This window comes from Phytophthora ramorum, assembly GCF_020800215.1.
Source record: "Phytophthora ramorum isolate Pr-102 chromosome Unknown Phyram_PR-102_s0007, whole genome shotgun sequence".
Classification (NCBI taxonomy): Eukaryota; Oomycota; class Peronosporomycetes; order Peronosporales; family Peronosporaceae; genus Phytophthora; species Phytophthora ramorum.
In genome coordinates, this window is record NW_027150653.1 from 2,140,012 (window position 1) to 2,157,219 (window position 17,208).

Sequence of the window (17,208 nt, forward strand, 5' to 3'; positions counted from 1 at the left end):
GTGTTTGCCATCGGCAAGCAGCTCTGGAACGTGTTGGAACGAAATGACTCACTAGCACGTGTGTAAACTTATCTGGATGTAGAACATGAACGTCAACATGGAGCGAGCGAGCTTCACGAGCCTGCTGGACAACGCGCAGTTCGGTGGAGCGCTACCAGTCCCGCAGCAGACATTGATGCACGCACAAGCTCAGCCGGACTTCGGGCTGCAAAGCATGATGTCCCAGCCGATGTCCATGCCACCGCCGACCAATATGCAGTTTATCAAGCAGCAGCAAGTTCCGGCTCCAGCGCCCGTGAAGCTTCCAGCGGATCAATCGGTGAGTCTTTGATGTATGCACCGTGCGATCCTCCGTGAGATTTTAGCTCTAACGGTGTTGTATTGCTGTCTATTGTGTTACCAGGTACCGAACGTGCTTCAGAACATGGTGAGTCGCAGCAACAGCTCCAGACTGACGCCCTCAAGCGCCGAGGCATCACTGCTGTCTCTCGTAGATGGCGAGCTCCGCGTGTCGTCCATTTCAAACCTCACCACTTTTCTTAAGGTTTTGCCAAGCTGCAAGACTGAACCCGAACAAACACTAGGCCTTGTTGTGCTTCGTGCTACCTCCACGGCAAGTGACGCCAAGCTTGCTCACGCTTGCGCTGGTGCCTTTGAGAAGACCGGCGGGTTGCGCCTCGCTCGTGCTTGGGTCGATTCCGCAGTCACCTGGCAACACAACGACTTGTTGGTTCTACTGTTAGAAGTGCTGCAAACTCTACCGTTGCAATTAAGTAGTATTACGGAAGCACGTATCAATGAGCCTATCGTCAAGTTGCGCAAGAATGCTCGCGAAGAGCGTGTCAAGCGCGCAGCTCAGGATCTTCTCAAGTTTTGGCGTAGCAAGTTTACTGAAAAAGAAAAACCCTCAGCACAGCCGTCGGCAGCGAAAGACAAGATCCAGAGCTCGACTCCCAGCACAAGCAAGTCGCCTTCATCAACGACTGCTTCTCCAAAGCAAGCGGCTTCGACCGCGTCTAACGCGGGTGCTAGTACTTCAGTGCCTGCTAAGCAGTCGAAGGTTCTGAAGAAGCGCACGATCAAGCGGTTAGAACGGCTTCCTTTTGGCGGTGGCAGCGCAGTGTCAAAGTCTAGTGACTTGATTGGAAACTTAATGCAGCGCAAGTCAGTCAAGGACGCCGCTGCCGCTGCTGCTGTGGAGAAGAAGAAGAGTACTTCAGCCAGCAGCAAGGACACTGACGGTAGTGGCCAGAACGATTCGAAGATGGAGGACTCGCAGTCGACGGTGTCTAGCAGTGCAAGCGAGAGCTCTGTCTCGGCGACGAGCAGCGTGGACGATACGCTCTCGATGCCCCTTCCCACTATTCAGAGCTTCAAGGCTGTTTCGTCGAGTACGACCTCGAAAGAGCGCAAACGCATTCGCTGGGCAGATGAAAACGGCGACGAGCTTGTCAAGGTGAAGCTTATCGAGTCCTGGCGCGACCTTGTGCCGTACGACCCGCGTCACGATGACCAGTCCTTCAAGGATGCCAAGCTTCGCGAGCATGCCAACGAGCGACATGCGCTTCTTGCTCAGCATCACAAAGTGCCGCCTGCTGTGGCAGCTTCGAAGTCACGCGAGTGGACTACGCCAGCATTCGTTCGTCTTCCTGAAGCAGTGGCAACGCGTATAAACAACAACGCCGTGACGGACGAGATGCACGTTCAAGACAGTCGTCGACGTCATGTGGACGAGTATGAAGTGTTAGCTGGTGAGATGCCGATTCACAGTCCTAAGGAGTGGGAACGCGTCAACGAGCCTCACCGCGGACCACCGTTGGAGATTCCGTTGAGTGATGTGGTCGAAAGCGAGCCTAACAATCTTCCGCCATCTTCTGCTCCGATGATGGCCCCGCCAACTTCGACAGGCCCACCTGACTACTCTCGAGAGGGATATCCTTCTGGAGGGTACAACCAGGCTCCGGGCTACGATCAGTACAATAGTCGTCACGACCCTGAGGAAGACCGCAAGCTGCGGGAGGCGCTGGGTCCGCTTCAGGAGAACACGGTCTCGCTTTTGCTGGATAACCCTGACGTGGTGCCGCAGGTGCTCGATGAGGCGCAGCGCCACGGCAACCGTATTCCAGATGCTCGTGTGTTTGAAATTGTGGATCAGTATCGTCGCGGACGCTTTCAAGCGCCGCCTAATGCTGGTGGTCCTCCGCCATCGTATAGTCCTTACGGTAGTCAGCAGCAGCAGCAGTATGGCGATATGGGCCCTGGTGTGGGCTACGATCGCCAATACCCGCAGCAGTATCCGCCTCAGCAAGGCCCGGGAGGGCCCTTCATGCCTGGCAAGCGGAAAGCGGACGCTATGGGCGCTCCCCAGAACGGTGGAATGCCCGACGCACCGCAGTCAATGAAGCGGCCGCAAAAGAAGAACCGAGGCACGCTGCCCTGCAGGTATTTTGCCTCGCCAATGGGCTGCAAACACGGTGGCAACTGCCATTACGCTCATGTTCAGCCAGCGCCGGCCAACAGCCCTGGTCTTATTTATAACAATGGTCCCATGATGGGAGGCCGAGGTGGCGGTGTCCCCATGATGGGCGGCCGAGGAGGTGGCGCCATGGAGCGGTATGGCCCTGGCGGTATGCAGCACGGAGGCCCCGGCCACCACATGCGAGGAGGACGGTGATGACGATCTCGGGAATATATGAATCGTCCAAACGTCACCAGCCTACGGGTTGATCTCAATGTGGGCAGAGAAGAAGCCAGCCCAGCTCATGTTTGCTTGTGGCTCCTCTGTCGGTCCGTAAGAATACACAACGTCGGGAGACGCGTTCATTATTAAGCTCACCTGCACACCTTGGATGCCAAACTCCTCACGTCGAACGGTAGGTAGTGCTTTGCTTCAGTTCATAAGACCAGATGAGAAAATACACAAAACATGGTTGACCTCAAGCGTTTCCCTTCTTATATTCATTCACATGGTCTCAAACTTTCAAGGCAAAAGACTCGGCGAACATGCAGATTGAATGAAAGGACGAATAGAAGTGGTTTGTTTGCCAAATGGAGCATTGTATATTGCCTTTTGTCTTGTTCCGTTATTCGAACCCACGCCACATCAAAACGCTAGGCGTCCGACAGAGCGCAGGGAACAACACGTTTTGCAGAGGAGAGATGCCCCAGGACCGTTCACCTTTCAAAAGGTGAGGCGTGAGCCCAGGGCTCCCGAGCCGCTAGCGTGTTGCAGCTTACGCCTTGACCGACGAGGCCTTGCGGCTGCTGCGACGCTTGGCGATCTCGCTGGCACGACGGTCCTTCTGCTCCTTAACGCGCTGCAGTGCCATAAGGCGAAAAAGGAGCAGGATAGATCCAACATCCGCGCATTCATAAAGTCAGTTTCACGTACCAGAAACACCTCTCAACGAACACAAAACTGGTAAGGACAGGGACGCACCTGAGCGTGGAGACGGTTGTACTCGGCGGCCTCGCGCTGCACCTTCTCGCGCTGCTGCACCTTCTTGAGGGCAATCTGGCGCTTGTGGTGGAGCGTGCGGGGGGTCACAAGACGCTGGATCTTGGGGGCCTTGTCGTTCTTCTTGCCCGTCTTGGAGTCGAACTTGCGACGGATCACGTACTTACGCACGTCGTCCTCCTTGGTCAGGTTGAACAGCTTGCGGATGTTCGAGGCACGCTTGGGGCCAAGACGACGCGGGATCTGCACGTCGGTCAGGCCGGGGACGTCAGCCTCGCCGGCCTTGACGACCACCAGGTTGAGCACCGAAAGGTCCGGGCCGACGATGCAGCCGCGCACCGACTTGCGCTTGCGCTCACCCTTGCGGCGGGGACGGTAGCACGTCTTGCCCTTGGCGAGCAGAAGACGGGCACGGCCGTTGGACAGGACGCCCTGCTTCATGGGGAAACCCTGCTTGTCGTTACCGCCCGACACGCGGAAGATGAAGCCCTTGAACTCGTCGCCGAGCACCTCGCCCTCAACCTCCTGGGAGATACGCTTGTCGTAGAACGCGCGGAGCTTGTGCTCGTCATCGACTTCGAGCACCTTCTGGGCACCCGTCAGGGGGTTAGCAATGTTGAGCTTCATGGTGGAGAATCTGCACGAATCACGACTTCGTTAATTTCGCGTTACACCAAGTAATTGGGGGCTGTTTGCTGCTGGCAGAGTCATCGACGGGTAGCTACGCGTCCCCGCTACGCGATTGACACAACGGCAGCCTCCAATTTGACTGCCAGCAGCTACAGAAGAAAAGCGCGCGAACAGATCCGCTTTCGTACCTCACAAGACAATAAGGACAATGGTAGTAGCGACTGGATTGAAAGCCCCACCACCAACGCTCACAGGCAGCCTTCACGGCCAACCAAGTGCCTGCTCTTTGGAAAACGTCAGTTGAGCTATGCTACACACATTAATCAGACAAGTTTTTCCCGCATCTTCATAATTGTATAGATATATATTTTCGTCATTAATATCGGGATCCGAAACTAGTGCTAGTTTCGGTAGCAGATAATAGTGCTAGTTTCGGTACGCGTCGCCACCGCTCGTTTGGACACCTTTGCGAAGAGCTCACATTGCAATCCAAGCAACATGGGCAATCAAGTGAGCACTCCCGCTGCCGCGGACAAGACCAAGCAGGGCAGCTGTCCAGTGCAGCACGACTCCACGAAGACGGCGCCTGAAGGATGCCCCGTGCAGCATGACGGCCCTAAGATCGAGGACTGCCCCGTGCAGCACGACAAGAAGCCGGTGGTGGCCGACGCCATGGCTGGCGGTTGCCCCGTCGTGAAGGATGGCAAGGGAAGCGCGGAGGTCTACAACGTCTACGGTCAGCGCATTGACCCCACCAACATGATGCCGTACAATCCGAACCAGGACCCGAACGATGAGCAGCGCTACCCGTTGCCGCAGGAGCGCGTGCAGTCCACGATACCCAAGGGCGGCACCGAAGGCACGTGGCTGTACCCGTCAGAGCAAATGTTCTTCAACGCGCTCCGACGCAAGGGCAAGGGCGAAGATGTGCACGAGGGCGACGTGACGGCCATTGTCTCCATCCACAACAACATGAACGAGCGCGCCTGGGCGCAGGTGGAGCACTACGAGAAGGTGTGCCACCCGGACCTCGAGAGCTCCAAATTGCTCAAGTTCTGCGGCCGCCCAGACAAGCTCACGCCCATTGCGTGGGTTAAGAACGTGCTCGGATACGGCAAGCCCTTTGACCGTCACGACTGGACCGTGCAGCGTGGCGACAACACGCAGGTCCGCTATGTGATCGACTACTACTTCGACGACGACAGGTCTGCGGAGGATGAGGTACCGGAGCTTCACTCGGCCGACAAGGTCAAGAGTATCTCCATGTACGCGCGTCCCGCTGTGGACTCGGTTGGCGCTCTCGTGGATCGCATCAAATTCCCGGTTATGGGCTTCTTGAACGGACTGAAGGGCCCCGATATCACTGCTCGTTCCGCGTTGGTGGAGCGTACTCAGGAGGAAAAAGATGCTCCGGTGCCGTTGACCGTGGAGGAGGTTGAGCAGACGTTTGCTAAGATTAAGGACACGTGCAAGAGCTGCATGCAGGAGATCAGGACCTGCAGCAACGAAGTGCAGTGCTCGCAGGCGGCAATGGCTCTGCAGCTCTGCATGGGCCGCATCATCTGCCCACCACAGGCTTCTGCGTTTACCAAGGCGCTTGAGGGTGGCGATGAGACAGCAGTTGAGGCTGCCTTCGAGGCCATGAACAGCAGCTTGGAGCAGTTCCAGGAACGTGGTGCTAGCGCTATGCAGGAGCAGGCCGTGCGCGAGTCCCTGGCCAAGAAATAAGCATGCCATGGAGAACATAGGAAGCTAAATACCCACTCTAGACGATTTTTATGCCATTCCGTGTTGCCTCTATTTCTTAGTAGAAGTACTTGGTAGCTGCCACTCGTCCTCGTCCGTGCATACGATCACTTGCCCTCTGCAGTCAACGAATTGGTTCCGCAGATGACCAGAACGCTCCTGTTCGACCTTCAGCTTGGTGAAGAAGTCCTCCGCTGTTCATGCAACAGCAGCAAAGTAACGTCAACCGTATGTGGGATTGATTGCGAGCTGACACTTACGCGTTTTCGACCAAGTGGCCGCCAATGCTCCACGTTTTCGGTTAAGCAGAGCAGTTGTCTCGCGACATTCTTTCTCTTCGGCTCGTACTAGTTCAACGGTGTTGTAGTGCGAGAGCAATCGATGCAGATCCTTAAAGTCATTATCCTTTGCGTAGTGTACGGCCGATTTCCCCTTTCGATCACGAATAAAAGCATCGGCGCCGTGCAGTAAAAGTAACTTTGCGCAGTCTTGCAGACCATACCGAGCGCAAAACTGCAGCGCTGTTTCTCCAAATGCATTCTAGCAATGAGGCATTCAAATAACAACGTAAGTCGGTGATGTTGCGGTGGAACGTAAGGTTCGTGCGGTGGCTCTATACCTGGGCATTGACATCGGCTCCCTGTGCGATCAGGGCCACAAGAATATCTTGAACACGCTGAGTCCGTAGCATCAGCGCTGTAATCTCTCTCACCGTGGCTGTAGTACCCAGCGCCCAATCTCTCCACAGGAAATGAATTGCTGCGTCTCCATTAGCAGTAGCAAGCCACACGACTGCCCCATGTTCCAGCAGACACCGTACGAGGTCAACGCACAAGGACCGGCACGCAGCCATAAGTGGCGTAACCCCCAATGTTCTGTCTTCGCATACAGCAACGACGTCGTTACTGGGATTTGGAACAAGTCGCACGGGTATGTTCACATCCAGAAACGAGTGAAACTTCAGCCATGCAATCACTTCTCTACATGTACATACCGGTAGATGGAGTAGCAGAACAACCAGCACGTGTTAGTTCGTACCAAACGACCTCCAAGCCCTAAAGTGAACCTCACCGTTTAATAGGAGCAGTGCGCATCAGTCTCCAGAACTGCTCCATTCCCTCGCGATGTTTTACGGCACACAGCCGAATTTTTCGCTCCGCCTCCGACCGGCTCACCTGCTCCTGTTCGCCGTTCAACACAGTCGTGAGTTTCTCCACAAAATGGTCCAGTTTGGACGGTCCGAGTGTCCGTTCTAAGCCGCCACCTTTCCTCGTGGCACCAAAGGAGCTCCTTTCAACTAGTGACGATGCATCGGAGAGCAGCAACTTCTTCTTGGCTGCAACGTGCATCTCGTGCTCCTTCTCAAGCTTCAACTGTGAGCCAGCGATCGGGTACGCGTCCTTCATATACCGCGCATGGTACTTGCCCCGTGTATTGAACGGCCTCTGGCCGCCGTAGCGAGTCGCCAGCATCTGCAGCTCGTCCCCTCCAAGGTCATCGAACCGCGCGTAGATACCTGGCAGGCTGTGCGTCGCCTGAAATTCCCCATCACTCGGTGTCTTGCTCTTTGCAGCGCGGGCATCGTCCCGCCGGGCCTTCATGGCGGCAACATCGGTCACCAGCTCCTCTCCACGTCGCTCCTGCACCGCAATCGTCAGTGGAAACTCGGTCTATCAATGATGACGCTCCGTGCCTACCGCCTCCCGTCGGTAGCGCTGTTGGATCTGCTCCCGATGGTGCCGCAGATACACCAACCGCCGGCGTTCCTCCTCCTGCTCCTGCTCTGTCATTTGCTCAAAAAAGTTCAACTTGACTCATTTATTTTCGACCATCACTCTTGCCAAATTCCCCGAACCATTCCGCCACACAAATTAATCGACGCAGGAGCGACGATGCTGTCGTCGGCCAAGTCCCTGGACGACGAGGCGGCGCGTCTGGCTGTGCTGCGCGACCCGAAGCGCATGGCGGCGCTGCTGGTGCGCGCCTTCTCGTCCTCAATGGTGGAGGAGGCAGTGACCGGCGATGGTGTGCGGCGAAAGAGTCTGCCGCGCCAGGAGGAGGACGACGAGGAGGTGGAGGAGACGCAGGAGGAGTTCCAGGAGCTCGAAAGACGCGCCAGCGCCGGGGAAGCGACGCCTTTGCGTGTGGTGATTCGCCCCGTGGCGGCGGATGACGACGATGACGACGCGGAAGAAGAGGAGGAAGAAGAAGAAGAGGAAGAAGAAGAGGAAGAAGAGAACGCCGATCGACCGCTGGACGAAGAAGAGCTGGAGGCGGCAGCCACGGCGCTGCAGACGGCTACTCGCATCGTGGAGGAGCTGCAGCTCAAGATGCTGCTGAAGGCAGGGCAGCAGATGGACCGCCAGCAACAGGGCACTGACAACGAGCCGCCGTTCTCGTCTGCCGGCTCGGTGGTAATGACCCCACCACTTGTACCGCGCTCGGACAGCTGCCCTTTGACCAATGGAGGGCCGGGCGTACCGGTGCCTCGTGCAGATGTACGCTATAACTCTGCGTGTAGTGGATGCGGCAAGTCGTTCAACCCGTTCCATCGCAGCAAAAATTGTGCAGCGTGCGGGTATGCGTTCTGCCCCAAGTGCTCGTCGAAGAACGTGGTGCTGCCGACGAGTTTTGGATATCGAGATGAGGCTGTGCGGACATGTGATCCCTGTGCGCAGTGGTTTCAGAAGGCGTTGGACCGCTACTTCGATGCGATGGAGCTGGCAAAAGGTCAAGACCAAGACCTCTCGGTGCATCGCGGCAGTATGGGTGAAATTACGATCGAGGAGAAACCACGTACTTTATCCACTTACAGCAATAGTCCGGTGCCTGCGTCAAGCACGAGTGATGGAAATCTGTCGGTGATGACGCGCCCTCACTCGTCAATGTCATCCCCAGAACCCGTTCCAAGTGGCCCTGATGAAGAAGACGCCGATGGTGGTGACGAACAATACACTGCCTCGAGCTCAACGCCTTCCACTTCAAGGCGACGTCACCGGCATTCATCGATAACTTCTGCCCCATCTCCATCGATGAGTAAGAATAAGCCCTGGTTTAGTGGCCACTTGCGTGCGATGCATGTGAGTGACAGACTACCCCGAAAAAAGAAGACAAGAGGTGACAGCGAGGGTGACTCTGAAAACTACAGTCCGGACCTTCGATCATTCACCTCTCGGAGGGGTCGACTAAGTAGCGTGGCGTCAGCTCCTTCTAGGAGCAGGCACACAAACGAGGAAATTGACGAGGGACTTGATGGGCAGCAAGAGGGGAGTGCAGGAAATGGCCGGGCAGACATTGAAAATGGGGAAGCCTCGGCAGGAGTCGCACAGACTGGATCGTCATTGAGCATCTCCGTGTCAAAACCTACCGATAGCTCAAATGACAACGATTCGACTCGCCCACGAAGAAAAAAACGGCGCTCCAAGTTTTCGCGATCAGCCAGTTTCGATCTCACCAGCCTGCAGTCTGTTGCATCTCCTGATTCGTCATCGGGATCCCCGGATATGAAGCGCTGCAATACCTTTGGTCCGGATGAGGTCAGAATCGGTGTTGCGGACGCTGCAAGCAATGGCAGTGATCATTCGGGCAGCATGCGATCGAAAAAAGCCTTTGACGACAGTGATATCGTGGACGAGCGTGCTCAGCTTGAATCTGCAGAGGTGCAGATGAACAGCGAGGCGAAGCTATCTGCAGCTGTGTTGCGCTTCGCAGTATATGAGATGGGTGCAAAAGAGGGCACAGGCCTTCGCCGCACTTTTGGGTTTACTAAAGCAAACCCAGTGCTGGACAGGTATACTCTGGAGCTAGATTGTCGCCAACGCATCGTGCGAGCGAAGTCTGTTTTCATGCATCGCTTTTGGTCATTCCATTGCGACTCTGTACAATCCTTCGTGTTTGGATCGTCAGAAGGTATGGCACGTCTTATCGTGTTCAATGGCGGGCAGGGAAACCAATCGCTGGAGTTGAAATTCGCGAATGATGACGAACGAGAGCAGTTTAAACAGGCAATGGATAGTTGCCGATCCACAAACTTGGATCGTATGCGCGGGTTTGCTTCCCGTGGTGCCATGTCGCTCCCTGTGCGACCTGAACTGCCAATATCCCCTGTGCCGGACAACCTGTGTTCACCTACGCCTCAAGAGCCGAGCACTACCTTCTCTGCGGACACGGCCACATCTATTGAATCAGAGCTGGGTCTGACTCGTGATACTGGGGGAGGTAGTTCTATTGATTCTTCGATTCTTCAGTCGATTCATGTGCCGCTTCTTCCCCGAGAGGTGGTGGCAAAGGGAACGGAGCTTCAAGCGACACTACTTATTGGTCCGGCTAGCGAGACGTACGAGTCAACTCTGGTTTGGGGGCGTATTCGCGGTTCAGTGGCGGTGACAAATTTTCGGGTGATTTTTACACCATTCGATCGTGTTCAAGTGCAACCACGATGTGGAGGACAAGGTGGAATCGCGTATATTCCGCTGTTCACTATTACGCAGGTACAGCTTCTCTATCCTGGTGGCCGACGTACAAAATCTGGACGCACATACTACGCAGGGATGGCAGGTTCTGCTTCGATTATATCGATCAGTTGTAAGGATATCCGCGTGATGCGATTCCAACTGGATACTCATCCCTCTGTTTCAGATGACCATACGCATAAACTGCGTGCAACAATCGCAAAAATGGCAGATGCTTCCCAGCGATATACTATCGTTGAACGGGGCAGTCCGACACGGACGTCCTCTCCTGGACTTGGCCCGCTGCCGAGCGTAGTTAACGGCAGCGACACGCCACCTGATGGAGACGCCGGAGAGTCCACTTTACATGAAGGCAAGGAGCCAGCCTTCAATTCATCTCACGGTGTCTCACGGATTCCAGCTTATGCTGCGTCACCGGTTCTTCGTCCGGATCGGATTTTGGCGATCCCTCGTGAACTTAGTGGATCTTTTGCTTTTTCGTATTCGATTGGAAATGTCCCCTCTGATCAGAATGGATGGAATTTGTTCATCGACGAACGTGAGTTCAAACGACAAATTGGGGGTGATCATGCGGTTTCACCGTTCCTGAAGGTACAAGTGGTTTGATCTTGTGAACACAACTTTGGTGGTCTCGAAAGCTCATCCTCTAACTGTATTTCACTTGCTTTGTCGCTGTTATGCCCTACAGTTTTACAAGAACGACAGAGGCAACATTTGCAAGTCGTATCCATCGAAGTTGCTCCTTCCCGCCTCGATGAACTCCGCAACATTGGCCAAGGTAGCTGATTTCCGAGCGAAGAACAGACTGCCGGTGATAACGTACTATCATCGCCGTAACCGATGTGTCCTGACTCGCTCAAGCCAGCCTCTACTTGGCAATTTGCTCTCTGGTACCTCAAACGTCTCTGACCAGTTGCTTGTGGGGGTGTACCGTCGACTACCGGATATTATCAAGAACCAGTCCCAGTCATCAGTATCGTCTCGGCCTATCTACATATTTGATGCCCGTAAGCCGAAGGCATCCACTGGTAATCGGCTCATGGGTAAGGGTGGCGTTGAGACGCCGCAGGACTACCCAGGCGCCGTTGTCCACCATTTGAACATCGCGAACATGTATCGGATGCAATCTTCATTTATGGGACTGATGAAGCTGTTTCTTCCTGGCGGTATCGATGACACCGACCGTGCGTATCTATCGAACGTGGAGTCCACAAGGTGGTTGGATCATGTGCGTCTAGTGCTGGATGGTGCGCTGAAGATCGCGCGTGTGCTGGAGCTGGAGGGTGCGTCCGCACTTGTGCATTGCAGTGACGGCTGGGACCGAACGTCACAGTTGTGTGCTCTAGCGCAGCTGATGATCGATCCATACTACCGAACCATAGCCGGATTTTCGTGCCTTGTGGAGAAGGATTGGTGCGCGTTTGGTCACAAGTTCAGTGAGCGGACGTCAGGGGACCGTAATCGAGACCCACATCGCAACAAGGCCTCGCCCATCATGTTCCAATTTATCGACGCCGTGTGGCAGATGCAACGTCAATATCCCCGCTCATTTGAGTTCAACGAGCGCTTCCTATTACACTTGGCGAACACGATGACCTCAGGTCTTTACGGAACATTCATGTATGATTCACGACTCCAGCGAGACGTGAACGAGGTGAAGTACAACAGTGTATCCGTGTGGACACCTGTGCTGATGAAGCCGTCGCTGTACTCAAACGATAATTACGAGATGTACGACGGCCCTATCTGGCCCTGGGTGAGCTGCAAAATGATTCGTCTATGGGACAACTACTTCTTCCAGTGGCATCCGAAGTTTTACAAGTGCCAGTGGGCGTGTAGTTTGATCTACCACGGCCCGTCGAGCTCGCAAGGCAGCAGCAGTGACAACGCCAGCCAAGCTGACAACGACAACGAGGGCGGCCAACAACATCGAACCCCGCAGCAAACCCCTCGTCGTGAAGCCCAACGTATTAAAGATCCGCCAGCACTAGACCTCCTGGCGACGCCCATAACTTCCACTATCGCTGAGGATGGCAACGACCACGAAGTACCGACGATTAGTCTCTCTTCGGGAGAAGAAGACATCGAGAGCTCTAAGCGGACTCGGACCGCCAGTGGGTCGTACACACAGAGGGCATCAAAGCTGAGTATCTTTGGCCTCAGCCGAAGCAGTCGCCAGCGTGCACAAAGCGAAGAGAACGGTAGTTAAGGAGATGTGCCATCATCAACAACTCCTAGAGATCGGAGAAAGTAAATTGTACCAACGTAGGAATTGGACCACAACAGGGAGATTGAGGTTGGCCCTGTACCACGATGCAACTTGTTTTCAGAGTGATTGACTTATCCTGCTACCCGAAGCAGGAATCGCTGTCTGCTGTAGATCTCTCAGGGGTTGTGTCGAGAATGATAGTGCCTGGGCCTGCTGTTCCACACAAACGACTGCCGTAAATCTTGGACACCACGCCTCTGACGTTCGACTGTGGCCCGAGCCCATCAACTGCCTGGCCGACTGAGTACTTCGAGACTTCGCTGCTCCGCAGCTCAATATATCGATCAACGACCGCCGCTTGCTTCACGAATTCTGGATCGCTGCCCAACTTCTCGAATACTTCAACTGCGTCTTCGATAGTTTCCGTCACGAACGATGGCGGAGTTTCTCTGAAGAAGATGTACTCTTTTGTAGGGGTACTTCCTGGGTCTCCCAACTGCACGCGTTTTAAGCCAGTCTTGGAGGTGCGTTTTCGAAGGGCATATTGTGAAATATGGTCCGTACTTGCATTTTCAATATCTTCGTCACCTTTCGTTCCGTTCGTGAAAGCCGAATTAGGTGCTTTCTCGCCATCGTCGTCGAGAGCCTCGAATCCTAAGCGGCGCAAGTCCTTCGCGCGCGCCATTGGCGTCGATCCTGGCTCACCAATTACGGCCCCGTGAGTCTGATGGTGTGGTGTGGAGCCTGGATGGCCCAGACGATTGTAGTCGCAGACTGTTTGATCGCCGCCAAGCGGAGTAGTGTTGGCAGCTGTAACAGCAATTCTATCCAAGTTGCTAGTTATCACGTTCAGCACCGGCTTTTGTCTGCCACTTGGCGATGACTTGGTGCGTGATTTCTTCTCTGTTGTCGCAGATCGATCCTTATCAAGCAACAAACGAACGAGTCAATACACACTCATGTGATGACTCTATAATCTCGAACTCACTTTTGTGCCTCGCTTTGCTCTTGCCTTCAGCTTGGCTTCGTTCGAGCACACAAGGAATCGCTCCAACAGCGAAGTAGAGTCGACCCTACTTTCTTCTTTGCCGACCAAACGTCGACTCAGCTGCTTAATATCTGCGGCACCAAGCATCGGCATCGGCTGGGTAGACATGGCGATCGATGTCAGTAAACGCTCTGGATTAGTCAGCAACGTACTAGATGCATGCTCAACTTACGCGCTCATGGTCGAGTATCTTGACAACATCTTCGTGACTGTGCATGAGCAGAAATTCGCGAACGAGATGATGCACAGTGATATCTAGATTCGATTTCGCATGGGTCTGTTCCCTTGGAAGTTGTCGCTCTTGTTTGGAGCTCGACGTCGGAGCAAGTTCATGAGCGTCAACTGCACGGTCGACAATGTCAGCAGTGCTGATCTCATTGGTTTTCAGGCTTGTCGCTTTGGGAACACCCGAAAATCCTTTGCGGTGGTCGTCTTCGTCCTCATCATCATCGCTGGTCTGCTGATCTTCCACCAGGAACTCCACTTTTCCTTGTTGCTTTCTCCGCTGGGACAGCGTGTTGTCCCCCCAGCCAGACGTCGACACCACCTCCACTTCGTTGGCGAAGCACGTTTTCTTTCTTTGAGGCCGCGATGCTACGGGCTCGTTATCAAGAGCCCACACGTTCATGGTCGTCGCTCACCCGAAGGAGGTTGGAAAATGCCTCGCCTTCAAATCGCTCAGGGCACCATGCCGCGCAGTCCTAAGTTAGCCTTAGCGCGCTATCAATAGACAGCACTCGTGAAGCTTGTCAATCAAAATAGTATCTTATCGACCGAAGTGAAGCCATCATTACTGTAGTAGTATATTTTTAGTCATTTCGGTGCTCGACAGTCGAGTTCCACACGTCACAGATTAGAGCGCGAGATTGACAGCAGGACACAACACAAGCTTAGCGCAGCATAAAGGTGTCGAGGAGGCATGACCACAGGACACAACACAAGCTTAGTGCGGCATAAAGGTGCCGAGGAGTCATGGAGGCATTCTCACAAGCGAGCACGTTAAGCTCAGCTTTGCAACCAACCGCGACCCCCCGCTGCTTGATCGAACCGCACTGTCAGCAAAAAAACTGTAGCGGGGATGGGATTGTGGAGACACTTTTGAGAGGATTCACCTTGGGTGAAGCAGTTTGCTTGGAACTCGCATTGAGTGTGAATCTCGCTGTGGAGTGCTGCCGATCCTCGCGCTGGGGATCTGCTCCCGCGGCGTGTGCGGTGCAGTTTGTTTCGCGCCAGCTGCCCAAGCAGAAGGGCAAGACGATGTCCAGGAATTTTGAAAAGAGGTGTCCGCTCCATTGCAGCCTGCGGCACCGCTATTAATTCCTTCCAGCATGGCGCAGTACACTGTACTTTAAAGTATTTATTAACACGCAAATAACATTCGCAAGTACTGTATTCGAACCTGCACTTAACAATGCACTGCAATGCCTACTTGACAATACCATTGGTGTGGACTGGCAGGCTGCAACAAACGCCGACTCGCCGACCTGACGCGGGATTGTCATGCCTTTGCGCGCCGTATCTGTTGACGAGCAAGAAGGACAGGCACAGTGGCGATCTTCCGCTCCGTTTTGCCATGTGCACACACGCCCGGCTCCCAGCGCGACATGCCCAGCACCAGGAAAGCAGAGGGCGTTGGCTAGCACGCAATTGACGACTGCGGCGATTCTCTCATGCGTTTAATCTCGGAGAGGCAGGACCAGAGCGCTGTCTGCCGGAGAAAACCGCGGGTCGAGATAGCGAGAAGATGGTGCCGGCCCTGATCCACCCTAGCCGCCTGCGCTCTTGCTCGGCCCAGCAGATCTCCAGGAAGCGCTGCTCCGGCTGCAGCTGCGGAAATGATTTGGATCGACGCAGCTCAAGTGGCTTCGTCACGGTCATTGCAAGCAGTGTTCGCCGTGTTCCGGGATTGTTTTGTCAAAAGATTTGGCTCCAGTGATCGAAAGCGTTGCCAGATCGCGAGCTGTCTCGGGCGAGAGCTTTCCCGGCGGCGCCCAGAAAACCGGAGCATGCTGCATTGATGTGGTGAGAATCCCGGTTCATCCTCGCTGGCGGACTGCTGGCGGGCAGGCGCTGCTCGGCAAACAGTGCAAGCAAGGCCCTTAAACTTCGCTTCAAAGCTCTTGAAGAGCATTCCACACATCTTGATCCATTTTCGCCGGAAAACTGTAACCTCTACAAATATTGAGAGCATCCAGAGCACGACCGTGCTACATGTACGTGTAGCGGATCTCTTTGGTCACCTTGCGTGGGCCTTACTCGAGCCCGCCATTGCAAAGAGATTGTGATTATGGAGGGTTCGTTTTCCCGTCAAGTCGACGAACCGTTTGCCTTCAACGAAACAGCCGCGGCTCGAAGGTACATGCACTCGATTTCATCGTTCGAGCTGGAGCAGCAGCAGCAGCAGCAGCGCCTGAGCAGGAACCCTGCTCCAACGCATCGGGGATCACGAGCACTTCTCAGCTCGTATTTTTACCGCAGCACTGTCCAATCTCGGTGTTCACCACAGTCTGCAGCAGTGGTTGCCGCTGTGCCCCATTGCTGCGCACAGAGCCTGTAGCCAGGACTGGGGCAAGGGATGCGCTCTGGAGCAGATGGTGGTTGAGCTCGAGAGCCGAGCTCTCCCCGAGCGGAGCGCTACACGTACTATTAACCTCACTCTTGGATTTACCGTCTGTCGCTCAAGTGCCTCCATTACCCCACCCACCTTACGACCACCGCAATGGACGCGTGTCTGCAGAAGTTCGAGACCAGTATGGGCTCCACACCGACCTCGCCCACCTCGCCCGAGGAAGTGGCCACCTCCACGCCTCGCCGCCTCGCGCACTGGGACAGCAAGCGCGAGAAGTGCAACAACTGCGAGCTCATCTACCTCAAGACGCTGAGCCAGCACTCGGGCTTCTGCTCCGTGGACTGCAAGTCCAACATGGTGTATCTGCAGAAGGTCAACCACACCATCCGCGCCATGAAAGACGCGGTGGACGAGCGTCAGCGACTGCAAGAGCAAGAAATCCGCGAGGAGCCGGCGGCGCAGCAAGAGCCGCAGTCCGCCGAGGCGGAGCAGCAGCCAAGTACTAAGGTGCAGCCCAGTGAGGAATCCTCCAAAGCCGACACTACTGCGCACAGCTTGAAGCACGCGAAGTCGTTCGCCGAGTTCGGCCTCGAGTCCCGAGTGCTGGACGCGAGCAACGTCGAGTGGTCTTTCAGCGCCGTGTACTAGAGATCCTAGAGCCGACTGTAAAACTAAAGCCTCACGATAGAGAATTGCAACGTGAGATGTAGAGCTAAGCGTAAAGCGGCATATAATAGAGCACACCACAAACTATCCATTTCATTGAGCAGACTGCGCTTCCTTTTCGTTTGTACCGCATCGCTCTCACTGCAGCATCGGCGGCAGCATTTTACAGTAGTCTCCCACCAAACGATACGATCTAACCAAACATGATAGCCATGTGCATTGCATTGGCCAGCTAACGAGCTTTGTACGACATCGCTGGCTCGTAGATGAAGCGAGTAAGCCATTCTGCTGCACACCTGCCGATACATGTACACATTCAGACGAGCAGTTCATGAGCAGGGCGCCGCCGGAATACATAGATCACCGCCACGTGGTGCCTCAGGGTTGCAACTTAAGGCTGAAAGCCCGAGC

At 54.8% G+C, this 17,208-nt stretch overlaps 7 protein-coding genes across 7 annotated transcripts; 4 read left to right on the forward strand and 3 right to left on the reverse strand.

Moving 5' to 3' along the window:
• Nucleotides 1-85: 85 nt before the first annotated feature.
• On the forward strand, nucleotides 86-2,674 carry KRP23_8690 (uncharacterized protein; the record flags this gene model as incomplete). Its single annotated transcript, XM_067894161.1, has 2 exons — nucleotides 86-319; nucleotides 404-2,674. 2 exons carry the CDS (start codon nucleotides 86-88, stop codon nucleotides 2,672-2,674), a joined length of 2,505 nt encoding a protein of 834 aa, XP_067743622.1.
• Nucleotides 2,675-3,233: 559 nt separating this feature from the next.
• Nucleotides 3,234-4,437, reverse strand: KRP23_8691 (40S ribosomal protein S6; the record flags this gene model as incomplete). The annotated part of the gene is made up of 4 exons (XM_067894162.1): nucleotides 3,234-3,317; nucleotides 3,440-4,094; nucleotides 4,276-4,346; nucleotides 4,417-4,437. 4 exons carry the CDS (start codon nucleotides 4,435-4,437, stop codon nucleotides 3,234-3,236), a joined length of 831 nt encoding a protein of 276 aa, XP_067743623.1.
• Nucleotides 4,438-4,585: 148 nt separating this feature from the next.
• Nucleotides 4,586-5,815, forward strand: KRP23_8692 (Holocytochrome c-type synthase; the record flags this gene model as incomplete). The annotated part of the gene is made up of 1 exon (XM_067894164.1): nucleotides 4,586-5,815. One exon carries the CDS (start codon nucleotides 4,586-4,588, stop codon nucleotides 5,813-5,815), a length of 1,230 nt encoding a protein of 409 aa, XP_067743624.1.
• Nucleotides 5,816-5,884: 69 nt separating this feature from the next.
• Nucleotides 5,885-7,623, reverse strand: KRP23_8693 (Inversin; the record flags this gene model as incomplete). Its single annotated transcript, XM_067894165.1, has 5 exons — nucleotides 5,885-6,027; nucleotides 6,094-6,373; nucleotides 6,453-6,813; nucleotides 6,905-7,473; nucleotides 7,531-7,623. The coding sequence occupies 5 exons, from the start codon at nucleotides 7,621-7,623 to the stop codon at nucleotides 5,885-5,887; spliced, it is 1,446 nt and encodes a 481-aa protein (XP_067743625.1).
• Nucleotides 7,624-7,725: 102 nt separating this feature from the next.
• Nucleotides 7,726-12,514, forward strand: KRP23_8694 (Myotubularin-related protein 2; the record flags this gene model as incomplete). The annotated part of the gene is made up of 3 exons (XM_067894166.1): nucleotides 7,726-9,742; nucleotides 10,706-10,896; nucleotides 10,994-12,514. The coding sequence occupies 3 exons, from the start codon at nucleotides 7,726-7,728 to the stop codon at nucleotides 12,512-12,514; spliced, it is 3,729 nt and encodes a 1,242-aa protein (XP_067743626.1).
• Nucleotides 12,515-12,653: 139 nt separating this feature from the next.
• On the reverse strand, nucleotides 12,654-14,190 carry KRP23_8695 (uncharacterized protein; the record flags this gene model as incomplete). Its single annotated transcript, XM_067894167.1, has 3 exons — nucleotides 12,654-13,436; nucleotides 13,503-13,658; nucleotides 13,735-14,190. 3 exons carry the CDS (start codon nucleotides 14,188-14,190, stop codon nucleotides 12,654-12,656), a joined length of 1,395 nt encoding a protein of 464 aa, XP_067743627.1.
• Nucleotides 14,191-16,281: 2,091 nt separating this feature from the next.
• Nucleotides 16,282-16,779, forward strand: KRP23_8696 (uncharacterized protein; the record flags this gene model as incomplete). Its single annotated transcript, XM_067894168.1, has 1 exon — nucleotides 16,282-16,779. The coding sequence occupies one exon, from the start codon at nucleotides 16,282-16,284 to the stop codon at nucleotides 16,777-16,779; it is 498 nt and encodes a 165-aa protein (XP_067743628.1).
• Nucleotides 16,780-17,208: the final 429 nt, after the last annotated feature.